This window comes from Podarcis melisellensis (genome assembly GCF_964234715.1).
Source record: "Podarcis melisellensis genome assembly, chromosome: 12".
Lineage (NCBI taxonomy): Eukaryota > Metazoa > Chordata > Lepidosauria > Squamata > Lacertidae > Podarcis > Podarcis melisellensis.
In genome coordinates this window covers 23,369,950-23,382,285 of record NC_138544.1, presented here as the reverse complement: position 1 = coordinate 23,382,285, position 12,336 = coordinate 23,369,950, and the positions used below count along the sequence as shown (strand labels likewise).

Sequence of the window (12,336 nt, the reverse complement as noted above, 5' to 3'; positions counted from 1 at the left end):
AACTCAGTGGAGCTCGCTTCTGAGGAGACACTTATAAAATTTTACTATAAAAGTAATATTTACCACATGGATTGGCCTGGATTTCTTGAAGAGCTCCTGTATCCATTACAGTCTTCATTACAGTCTTGGTCCTTAAAATTTGTTTTAATTTGTTGGAAGCCACCCAGAGTGGCCAGGACAACCTAGTCAGATGGACAGCCTACACATAATTTATTGTTGTTCTTATTACAGTTACCTGTCTTTATTTCAGTTAGCATTGAAATGATCTGAACATCTTGTCAACCCCTTTCAAATATATTAGAACCACAGGCACTTGGAAGCATTTCCCACATTCTCCACATGGTGGCCAAATATTTTGTTTCAGCCTTAACAGTTGCTCATATGTGCTTCAAGTACCGGCTACATTACTAGAGAATTAGAGTAAGATTCAAATGTTATATTACATAGGGCTGCCATACATCTGGGATTCATTCATCGGAACGGAATTCTCAAAAATTGGTTAAAATTTCTGGGGAAACCCAGCCATATGGCAGCCCATATCAGAAGCTCGACAACTTTTGTGTCCGAATGTTCACTTTTTGAAATATGGCAACCCTATACTCATAGAATTTCATTCCTTCGCATATTTTTGCCTGCCATCCTTTGTTATACTTAAAAATTGAACTATTGCCCTGTAATTTACGGTGTGCAGTGACTTCCTTAAAAGTAAGAGTAATTGAGAGCTAAGATGTTAACATGTAGAATGTTTTCATTCTTTCTGAGAGTAAAATAGAAAAAACTCAAAGTAACACTAATACTTTCTTTACAGACTGTGGATTGAACGTACACAAACAGTGTTCAAAATACGTCCCCAATGACTGCCAACCAGACCTCAAGAGAATCAAACGAGTCTACTGCTGTGACCTCACCACACTAGTGAAGGCCCACAATTCACAGAGACCCATGGTAGTGGACATATGTATTCGAGAAATCGAAGCAAGAGGTATTTACTTGTTGATGAAATAGGATTTCCTTCACTGGGTTACTAAAACGCTAATATAATATCACTGACTGGCAAACATAATCAGATATTATATTACAGAAAACTAAGTAATTTTAAATTACATGTTTTATATAAAATCTGGTTTCTTTATAGTCCTTTGTGGGGGAACGTTTTATGAACAAATTGTTTAAAGCATTTACTTTGAAGAACAACAACCTCATTTGGTTGAGGAAGTGAATTATAGTTCACTACTACCACCACACAATGTGCATTGTTTTAATTATTTAATATACTTAGCTATATTTTTCAATGTAAAAAACTAGGCCCCCTCACATTTATTTTTTTTCAGTAAATATTGCACTTTCTGATTAAAACTGTTGGGAGCCATAGTAAAGTCCAGTTGCTTTCAAAATGATAACCAAGCCTATGTTGCAGAAACTAATGTAAAATGAACAAATGCATGTTAAGATTTTAATGTAAAATAAACTCTTAGCCTATAAATAATAGAAGAAAATACTTATAGAAGGCTTCAATAGGGCAATATATAAATTGAGTCAATCAATCAATGTGTATATCATAAACAAACCTAGAACTGTTATAGGAATTTAAATCTTGATTGTGCCACCGGGGTTGTGTCCAATTAAGTTCTACGCAGTGTAAAACGGACTGGAATATATTTAATTAAGTTAATAGACCAAAGTTAGTCATTTCCAGTTCACCCACATAGTCTTAGTAGCTGAGTGAGTACAGAGGTACCTCGGATTACATACGCTTCAGGTTACACACTCCGCTAACCCAGAAATAGTACCTCGGGTTAAGATCTTTGCTTCAGGATGAGAACAGAAATCGTGCGGCGGTGGCGTGGCAGGCCCCATTAGCTAAAGTGGTGCTTCAGGTTGAGAACAGTTTCAGGTTAAGAACGGACCTCCAGAACGAATTAAGTACATAACTAGAGGTACCACTGTATAGATATTAGAAGACAAAGGTGTGGATCCAGTGCCGGATTTATGTACAGTGATACCTCGGGTTAAGAACTTAATTCGTTCTGGAGGTCCGTTCTTAGCCTGAAACTGTTCTTAGCCTGAGGTAGCACTTTAGCTAATGGGACCTCCCCCTGCCGCCACGCGATTTCTGTTCTCATCCTGAAGCAAAGTTCTTAACCCAAGGTACTATTTCTGGGTTAGCCGAGTCTGTAACCTGAAGCATCTGTAACCTGAAGTGTCTGTAACCTGAGGTACCACTGTATAAGCTAAACAAGCTATAGCTTAGGGCCCCAGTCTCTTGGGGCCCCAAAACATTTTTAAAGGGGAAAAAACTGGATGTACATTTCCAAAATATAAGATAAAAAACAAATAAAATAAAACCTACATCCAGCAACAGTGTTTTGTGTTGTGTAGCCTCCTATGATGTAAATCATGGGCCCCGCCTGCTCCCTAAAATATCCCTCGTTTGCTCATTTCTATATATAGGGTGCCTGCATTCCTCATGTGCAAATGGTTTTAGATACCCATTAGGTCCATAAATTACCATATAGCATATATTCAACACAAACAACAGCGACAATTTGTTGTTGACAAAGGACAGCTGGATATATAAAGGTCCCCATTACCTTCAGTAGCCTAGGGTCTCATCAAACCTAAATCCTGCCCTGTGTGGATTCCAAGAGAAGTGAAATTTAGGGATTTTACAGCAGTTTTTGATGCCTGCTTCCCACCTGAAGCCGCCTGCGCCCCCACTCTCAAGTATCCACCCTTCTGAACAATGTGGCATCTGAGGCTGCTGGAAGAGGAGCGTTGAAGTTCAGAGAATGAAAGAGCCGCCTTTTGGAGGATTTCAGATGACTGCAGGGACAAGGAGAGGATAGGAAACTTTCCCTCCATGCACTTCCTTAAATTGATTTCCGCTACAATCCAAGCCATTAGCTTAAATTAAGTCATCATCTTTATGTGGGAAAGGTCACACAGCTCAGTAAGAGAACTAATGGGTTGCATGCAGGAGACCCTGTGTTAAATTCCTGTTAAAAAAGAGAGAAAAGGCTAGCAAGCCTTGGAAGGCTCTCTGCCTGAGACCTTGGAGAGCAGTTGCTAGATAGAAGGTTCAAGGCCCTTCCATGGTCACATTCATCACTTGAAGCATCTCTCTACTTCCTTGCAACGCTCGGTTGTTACAAGATGAATTGTACCCTTGTGCTTAAATAGTGTCAGCCTCCCTTTCCAACATAGTGATTTCAAGTTATCTGTTATAGATCCTCAAACCGATCCTCCAATTTCCCCCCCTACACACATGGTGTGTGTGGAAAACCCCTCATTCTTTAAAAGCTAACGATTGCTGTTATGGGCCTAAAGGGGGCATAACTAACCAACTGTGAGAGCTCTGTCAAAAGATGGCTATACGATGAATAATTTCTCTTGTTCCGAGAATTTGGGAGGCAGAAGCTAACTTGTGAAAAGAAGTAAAAAAATAACTGGAGTGTGAAAATGTATCCCCAGACTAAACAGCAGCTGATGAAATTTTTGCCTGCAGGCTTGAAGTCAGAAGGGATTTACAGAGTCTCGGGGTTCACTGAACACATTGAAGATGTCAAAATGGCCTTTGATCGAGGTACAGTACATTTTAGCTGTGGAAAGCCTGTTGGCAATGTTTTAGTTTTGGAAAGCTTGTACATACCCTGTGTTCATTGGCGTTGCACATGTTTTGATGGTGTAATAATAGTGTTCTACCCTGACACTGAGGTCCAGCACCGAGGACCTTCTGGCGGTTCCCTCACTGCGAGAAGCCAAGTTACAGGGAACCAGGCAGAGGGCCTTCTCGGTAGTGGCACCCTCCCTGTGGAACGCCCTCCCACCAGATGTCAAAGAGAACAACAACTACCAGACTTTTAAAAGACATCTGAAGGCAGCCCTGTTTAGGGAGGCTTTTAATATTTGATGTAGTACAGTATTTTAATATTTTTTTGGAAGCCGCCCAGAGTGGCTGGGGAAGCCGAGCCGGATGGGTAGGGTATAAATAATAAATTATTATTATTATTATTATTATTATTATTATTATTATTATTATTATTATGACAATTTTCCGCCTGCAATACTTTCGGGGTATTTTATGATGTACTGGTTTCTGTTGGCATTTACCACGTATGTTAAAACATGTATTGGGGTGAGTAGGATGCACAGCATCCCAAAACACACCTATTTGAACTGCTTTGTTTCAGGAAGGACTATACCACATTTTGTTTCTGCATATTAAATTCTGCCCCACTATCTCTAAGATAATGAGGGTCTAAATTACATTACCACTATACTATAAGGACAGTTGAGCTTTAGAGTAAAAATCAGGTCAGTATATTTGTGACTGTTAATTCCACTGAGTAAGCTTGATAGGAATAATGTTTATTTATTCTTCCACGGGATGAATATGGATGCTGTGCAGCAACAGTCGCTCACTGTGCTGGCATTGTTGACCAGTTCTGTTCCTGCTAGCATATAAAACATTCATTGTACAGCTTGTTCATAGAGTTCTCATTGTAACAAGTGCATTCTGAGCTTTAGTTGGTTGTTTGTCCTGCTTGGCACCACACATCTCATATTTGAGGGTTGTTACTAAAGAAGGATCTACATCACTATTTTTTTCTGCTTTATTTGGTTTTTTTTGCAAAGCGGAATTAGCCTCATTGGCACTAATGGGAACTTTTTTACTAAGCCTCATGGGCACGTGAGGGGGTTGATATTCAGGGAGACATGGCTAGCGACTGAAGAGATAAACCTCATCCCCTCTTTTGTTCTGCCCTTCATAACCGCAATTAATTTAAGAGAAATAAGAGTTGTAATCCATCTTATGCATTAAGCATTGTGGGTAGATTCACCTTTAGTGTGTGTTATAAACTACGGGCAAACACAAGTTCTCTTGTCAGCTTGTTTAAAATATGGCCACTGATCTTTGAGGTGCATGTGATTCCTACCACAAGGAGACTACAGAAATGACCTGTTCCTCAACATGCCACCATAACTTGTTTGGTGGTCTGTGGTGGCATAATTAACATAGGAATTTATTCAAATGCTTATATACTATTATTTCATAAAAATAAAAAAAAACCAACAAAGCAGTTCCACCTCGTAAACAGCTGCACACCAACAGCTCATCACGCCAAACAGCTTCCCTGTGTTTGGATTTAAAATAGCTTATAGGTTGTATGAATTTGCTAAATTTGCAAAAATTGTAGCCTAGAAATTCAACAGTTGCAGAGATAGTTATGTGTAGACTAAGATGTTATTTTTCTGGTTCATTCCTCATTGGTATTTTCCACATGCCCACCCAGGTTGCTTTCAAAATGTTACTGTTTTTTTAAAAAATTCTATTCAGAACAGTGAGCTGTTGAGGACAAAGTTGCTAAACAAGCAAGCAAACAAAGATGGCTGCATGTGGCTTGTTTGTGATGGATCCCTTGACCAAATCATGGTCAAACGCCTCCAAAGTACTGCAGCTTCCTTTATCAGTACCATTGCTCTCTAAAACTACTTATTTTCTCCAGCCGGCTGATTCTTATTAGCATCCAATAACACTAATTTTCAGAATGAGCAATCGTTTTTACACCTGCAGTTTGTGGCATATTGCAGTTCACAAAATAGTACATTTGTTTTCTGGACTGCCTTTTGAACGTTTGAAAAGAAAAAAATACAGTGATGGAATCCATAGGTACCATAGATTCTTAGAGCAATTTCAGTTTGAGCAGTGCTTTTCATCAGAATTAATTTCTTGATTTGCTATGTGCCTAGGGCAGGGGTCAGCAAACTTTTTCAGCAGGGGGCCAGTCCACTATCCCTCAGACCTTGTGGGCGGGGGCCGACTATATTTTGGAGAGAGAGAAAAGAATGATTTCCTATGCCCCACAAATAACCCAGCGATGCATTTTAAATAAAAGGACACCTTCGCAGGCCGGATTGAGAGGGTGATTGGACCGGATCCGGTCCCCGGGCCTTAGTTTGCCTACCCATGTTCTAGGCAGGGTACACACATTCCTGCCTTTTAAGTGGCCTTCAGTCTTTCCCCATCTGTTTAGCTTATAACACGTTACTGGCAGAGAGATACTTATCAACTTCCAAGTAAAACTCCTCCATGATATGACTTGCTATGATAACCTATGAATGTCACTTTTATTTTGTAAACTTGCAGATAGCCTGAAAAGGGGATATGGCATTCTGCTTTACCATATCTGGATGGTTATAGAGGCAGCTGCAGTATTTCCCCCCCAAAGCATTTGCTTTCACTGTAGCACTTTAGATCTCATTGTACTGCAATTAAATAGAGCTGTCCAAACAACGTTTTATAATACTAACGCTACCGTACCAAGTATATGAGGATAAATATGAGTCTGGCTGGTGCAGAATAAACACTGTGATGGAAGTACTGGTGCTGTATTAGAGTAAATGCTAATATGCGGGTTCACTGTGCTGTATCAGATACACGGACTGTTTGTTTTAAAGATTTGATCCCCAGTCACAAACACATTTATAATTACACTTGGAGATTCATCCAGTTACAATTTAGCTCCTTCCTAATAAGTGTGATTATTGCTGAGGGGTTAAACTTACAATTTAGCCTTCACGAGTAACTCAGCTATACATCTGCTCTAAAGGAAATTTTTGTGGATATATTTCATGTCACTTCAAGTTTAATGCCACAGGTTTCTTCGCAAAACAATTATTTATTCTGCTAAATACAAATGTATTTAAAAACTTTATTGCAGGGCTTTTCATAAGCAAAACAAAGTGCCGTGATGTAGGGGAAGGAATAGGTACAATGACTTATTTTAAAACAAGACCTAAGAAAGCAGGTTTATCACTTGTTTTCTAAAGGGACAGAAGAATGGATTCCTCCTGAACAAATTTAAACTTTGTGCCTGAAGACTGAACTACTTAGTAAACTCTTCCTAAAACACTCTCTCTCCCCGCCCCCCCACCACCACCACCACACAAATAAGATTTTATACTCATGGTTTTATAATAGTTCCTTATGTGCTGCACTGATAGTTTCACTGAAAGGTATCCTTAAATCTTTTAAATAAAATGAGATTGGTCTACTACAGTACACTGTTCAAGGGACTGTCTGTCAAAAACATTTCAGCTAGTACAAATTGATCCAGCAAATGTGTTTGCTGGAGTCAGTGTATGGGAACATGCAACTTCTTGATTGTTTTAGCTTCACTGGCTGAATAAACTCAGGGGTATATAACTCAAGGCGTTCACTTTGAAGCCTTGAAAGAGTTTGGGACAAGCATTCATAAGGGAACATGTCTTCCCATATGGTCATATGTCCATCCACAGAGGTGACATCGGAAGACCCAAAGGCACATCCCAGCTCCATCTGAGGTATAGTTGGTAGGGATGTGTGAAAAGGTATCCTGTGTAGTGTCCAGGTTATGAAACTTCTCCTTCATTTCCCAGTGATTCAAAACCCAATCATGAGCAATGTTTGACAAGATAACTCAAGAATGTCTTTGGTGAAAGAAAAAATAGGACCTTTAAACCATCTCATTCTTTTCTAGATGGTGACAAGGCAGACGTCTCTGCCAACATATATCCAGACATAAATATTATTGCTGGAGCACTGAAGCTGTATTTCAGAGATCTGCCTATCCCGGTTATCACCTACGATACGTATTCCAAGTTTATAGATGCAGCAAGTAAGTACTGAGGCATTTCATTTATTTATATAGTTTTGTCATAACCTTAACTCTACAATTATAAAACTCCTGCAGCAGCAGGAATACTGGATTTCTTTAATTGTATTTTTTTTTATTGAACTTTGAAATCTGCATCTGATAAAGCTTACAAGAATCTTGTTTTGTATCACGTAGAGCTCTCCAATGCTGATGAAAGACTAGAAGCTGTCCACGAAGTGTTGATGTTACTTCCTGCAGCACACTACGAGACTCTGAGATACCTGATGATTCATCTCAAAAAGTAAGCGAATTTGCCTATAAAAGGAGGCTTGATCATCTTTCTTTCTTCATAAAGAAATATTCTTTAAAAAACATTCTAAACCGTCACTGCAGAAGAAATTTCTGGCAACACAGCCAGATGGGTGGGGTATAAATAATAAAATTATTATGAGTAATTTTAGTAGTAGTAGTATCTTCAAATTTTAACCAGTTTTACGACGCTGTGGGTTAAACCACTGAGCCTAGGACTTGCTGATCAGAAGGTCGGCGGTTCGAATCCCCGCAACAGGGTGAGCTCCCGTGGCTCGGTCCCTGCTCCTGCCAACCCAGCAGTTCGAAAGAACGTCAAAGTGCAAGTAGATAAATAGGTACCACTCCGGCGGGAAGTTAAACGGCGTTCCGTGCACTGCTCTGGTTTGCCAGAAGCGGCTTAGTCATGCTGGCCACATGACCCAGAAGCTGTACGCCGGCTCCCTCGGCCAGTAAAGCGAGATGAGCACCGCAACCCCAGAGTCGGCCACGACTGGACCTAATGGTCAGGGGTCCTCCTTTACCAATCAACAAGTCGCAGCCATATAAGTAAACTAGAAATGTTAGACATGTAGAAAGATACCTGAGAGTACAATCAGTCATCATAGAGATCACAGTTAATTCAAAACTTTGTTTCCAAGTGGGTTCACACACACACAAAAAGGTTTAGTTTATTACTAAACGTGTAGGGGGGGAAATTGACGGCCAGTTTGTCCACGGGGGCCCTTCACTTGGAACTCTCCTGCCCACGTGTAATTGTGCCCCCCATTCAGAAAAAGTGGGTGTGCCGCACTGATCTCCTGTCTCCATTTAAGTGCACAGTGTAACTTACCAGCCTGCCAACACTGATGTCACTGCAGCTTTCTTGGACAGAGCAGTTGCACAACAAATTGACACTGCGGTGGGAGCTGGAGCCAATATGGTATAGGCCTGTGAGTAAACCAACAGAGCCATTATGGTACAGGCCCAACCTTATTCCTGCCTTGTCCTACAATAGTTCCATTCAGGTTGCCAAAAAGTCCATGTTGGAAGGGTGGCTCCAGTCCCCCCCCCCCCAGGCCACTATTGCAGTGCAGAAACAACCATTATTCAGCATGTGAAGCAAATATCTACTATATATTTTGAAAAGTAGCTCTTAAGATATACGGAAAATTTGCATGGCGGTTCCTAAGATCAAGGAGCAGGTATCTGTTTCTGTTTGGATATAACCTTGAATCAAGACTGCTAACTAAGCCAGGCTTAGGCAAACTTGGCCCTCCAGATGTTTTTGGCCTACAACTCCCATGATCCCTAGCTAACAGGACTAGTGGTCAGGGATGGTGGGAATTGTAGTCTCAAAACATCTGGAGGGCTGAGTTTGCCTATGCCTGAACTGAGCTTTTCAAAACTGCACTTTTTGTATTTTCCTAGAATTCCCAATCAGCTCTGGGTATAAAGAAGGGGTGGCAAAACAGTTTAACAGAGCTATCACTTTTCTTTCACCTTTAGGATTACCATGAATGAAAAAGACAATTTTATGAACGCTGAAAATTTGGGAATAGTGTTTGGACCTACTTTAATGAGACCCCCAGAAGACAGCACTCTTGCTACACTCAATGACATGCGGTACCAGAAACTCATTGTGCAAATATTGATAGAAAACGAAGATGTTTTGTTTTAAATGAACAAAGCTGTAAACTCATGGCCATCTGCTATGAAAATACAAGTTCAAAGGGAAAACAAATTCCCATAAGAAAAAAAAAGGGTAGCACATTATTTTCTGCAGTGTTGCAGATGAACACCAAAACATTTAGTTAAAAGGGGAATGTCTTATAGACATATGCCTCTTTTTTAATTATTTAAGAAAGAACAAAGGTCAGAAGAAAAGCATCTTGCCTTCTATCTTTTGCCTTGCTTCCAGTGTTAACGATGTAGAAAGGTTACAGACTGTTCTACTGTAACTTATTAAAGGACACAAACTTTGTATTTTATTTAGATCATTGAAGCAAAAAGGTACTTTCAACCTGATGCTCAAAGTATTATGCTGGCACAGTTCCTATTGAAAAGAACTGGGTCAGCATAGCAGATTTGTAGGATTGTTGTAGTAAACCCTGATTCAAGGAGGGTAAACCATATATGGGGGGGGGGGGACAGGTTTCTTGCATCCTGTTTTGGCATGCAATGATTTCTAGATCATGGTAGTTATGTGGAAATAAGTGGCATTGGACTTGATGGGATTTATTTCCCCCATGACAACCATAATGTAGCGCTCAAGACATGCTCTCTACTATTTCAGTTGTGTTCCTCTTACTGAAAATAATGGAAAATTAAGTAGTAGGATTGTAACAATGTCCATGATCTGATTCCAAGCAGAGCTTCTGTACAGGCAAGGTCTTCCTGGTTTTCTTCTATGAACTGTATAATGCCTTGTATACAACAAATAATTTCTGTATACAGTCGTACCTTGGTTTTCGAACAGCCTAGTTCTCGGATGTTTTGGCTCCCGAACGATCGAAACCTGGAAGTGACTGTTCCAGTTTTCGAACGTTCCTTTGGAAGCCGAACATCCAGTGGGGCTTCCACGACTTCCGATTGGCTGCAGGAGCTTCCTGCAGCCAATCGGAAGCCGCGCTTTGGTTTTTGAACGCTTTGGAAGTCAAACGGACTTCCGGAATGGATTCCGTTTGACTTCCAAGGTACATGGGTAGCATTTCTATTCACACAGGAGAAAAGGAAGACCCTACATTCAGGATATTTTATCTTGTCCAGTATCTTAAGGATCAGGTTGTTTGTCAGTATTAGTTTTTATAGGGGTATACGATTTCTTTCTAATTAAGACATAATTATACTATGTCTAAATGGAAACAAACATGTATTTAAAGTATATTTTTACTTTAGTTAGCTTCAGGAATGTTGTTTTATTTTAGCAAGATATAATTCAATGCGGTGCATTGATGACTTTCCGTATAGTTCTCTTAAGCATTATTGCTATGGATATTGAAAACATTTACCACTAGTGCAGTATTACCCTGACATACCTCTTTCATTGCAAATGCTTTTAATGAGACTTCATTTCTCATGCTCATCTTAATATTATTTGGTTTGTTATGTTCTAGCAATTCATGTTCTTTGCTTTTAGAGGTATACAAATACAGTATTCTATTTATCCACCTCCTTCCAAAAAGAGGAGCAACAAAGGTTTATAAACAGACACTAGCATCAACTACTACACGTAACACATTTTTTGGAGTACAGAATGTTTAAAATAAGTGATGCCAGAATATTGGATATTACCTGGCCTTGCTTAAAAGTTAGCACTTATTTAGGGTTAATTTTTTTATTATTATTTCTAAAAATCAAGTTGCATTACTTTGCTTCTGTATTTATAAAAGTAAAACATCTGTAAAGTTACACACTTTTCTTTAGTGTCTTCTGACCAATTTGTTAATAAGGGAAAGAGAGGTGAAGGATAGAGAATTGGTATATTACCAAATCTGGGGGGGGGGAGAGGGGTATCTTTCAAAAGGTTGACCTCTCAATGCAATATAATGAAATTCATCCTAATATTAGACTTTTTTTCTCACATGGAATTTTCTCATCGTGAGATTTTTTTGTACAAATATTTCAAACACAAAAGTAGCATAGTTTATTACGAAACTGAATTTGCAATACAAAAGACTCTATTGAGCTCTGCTCTTAATTTGTACAAATCCTAAGTTTCAAAACCCAATTATGCTGTTTTCTGAATTATTTCAGGGAGCATAGGTTTCTATTAAAATTGGGGTGGGGAGTGTGCAACATGGATGATGAAGAAAGAGTAAAGACAAAAGGAGGCACATGAAATAATGTATATCAGTTATCCTTTACATAGGTCACCAAGGGCTAAGCAGACAGACCCAGGCTGCAGGCCAGATGTAAGTGAGGTCTGCTTTGCTGGTACAATGCTAGAAGGGATTCTCCTAAGTTGTACAGATTTCAATTGTTGTAGGTTTATGTACTAAATACTGTCATAAAATGGTATGGAAATGGTTTTATTTTGTGAAGTGAAATATGCTTTGTAATTTATGATAGTGTAAATGGAAAGGGGGGGGGGAATATCCCATTAAATGTGTTGAGTCCCTGTCTGTAATTTTCACTGCAAGCGAAAACACTTGGTTTCTCTATGCATTTTTTTTAAAAAAATGGTTTAAAGATCTGCACATTTTTCATACAGTTTACATGCAACAAATGGTTTAAAAATGATTTTGCTGATAGAACTAATATAAAAGTAATTCAAATAATATATAGACTTATCAGGTGTTCTAAGATTCATACAACTTCCTACATTTAACCTGACCATGTTACTCTTTCTTTTGCCTATCTTTAACAAGATAGAAGATACTATATTTATGTTTTAGTTTCCTAGTATTAA

General features: G+C 39.2%; 1 protein-coding gene across 2 annotated transcripts in view; it reads left to right on the top strand.

The window, feature by feature from the left end:
- The window catches only part of CHN2 (chimerin 2), a 157,011-nt gene extending 144,966 nt beyond the window's left edge, over positions 1-12,045 (top strand). For both annotated transcript variants that reach the window (XM_081883384.1, XM_081883385.1), the window contains 5 exons: positions 809-982; positions 3,506-3,583; positions 7,521-7,658; positions 7,833-7,938; positions 9,435-12,045. In XM_081883384.1, coding sequence (XP_081739510.1) covers positions 809-982; positions 3,506-3,583; positions 7,521-7,658; positions 7,833-7,938; positions 9,435-9,606 — 668 coding nt within the window. In that variant the 3' untranslated portion in view covers positions 9,607-12,045. The remainder of the gene's footprint in view (positions 1-808; positions 983-3,505; positions 3,584-7,520; positions 7,659-7,832; positions 7,939-9,434) is intronic.
- The last annotated feature ends 291 nt before the right edge of the window (positions 12,046-12,336 follow it).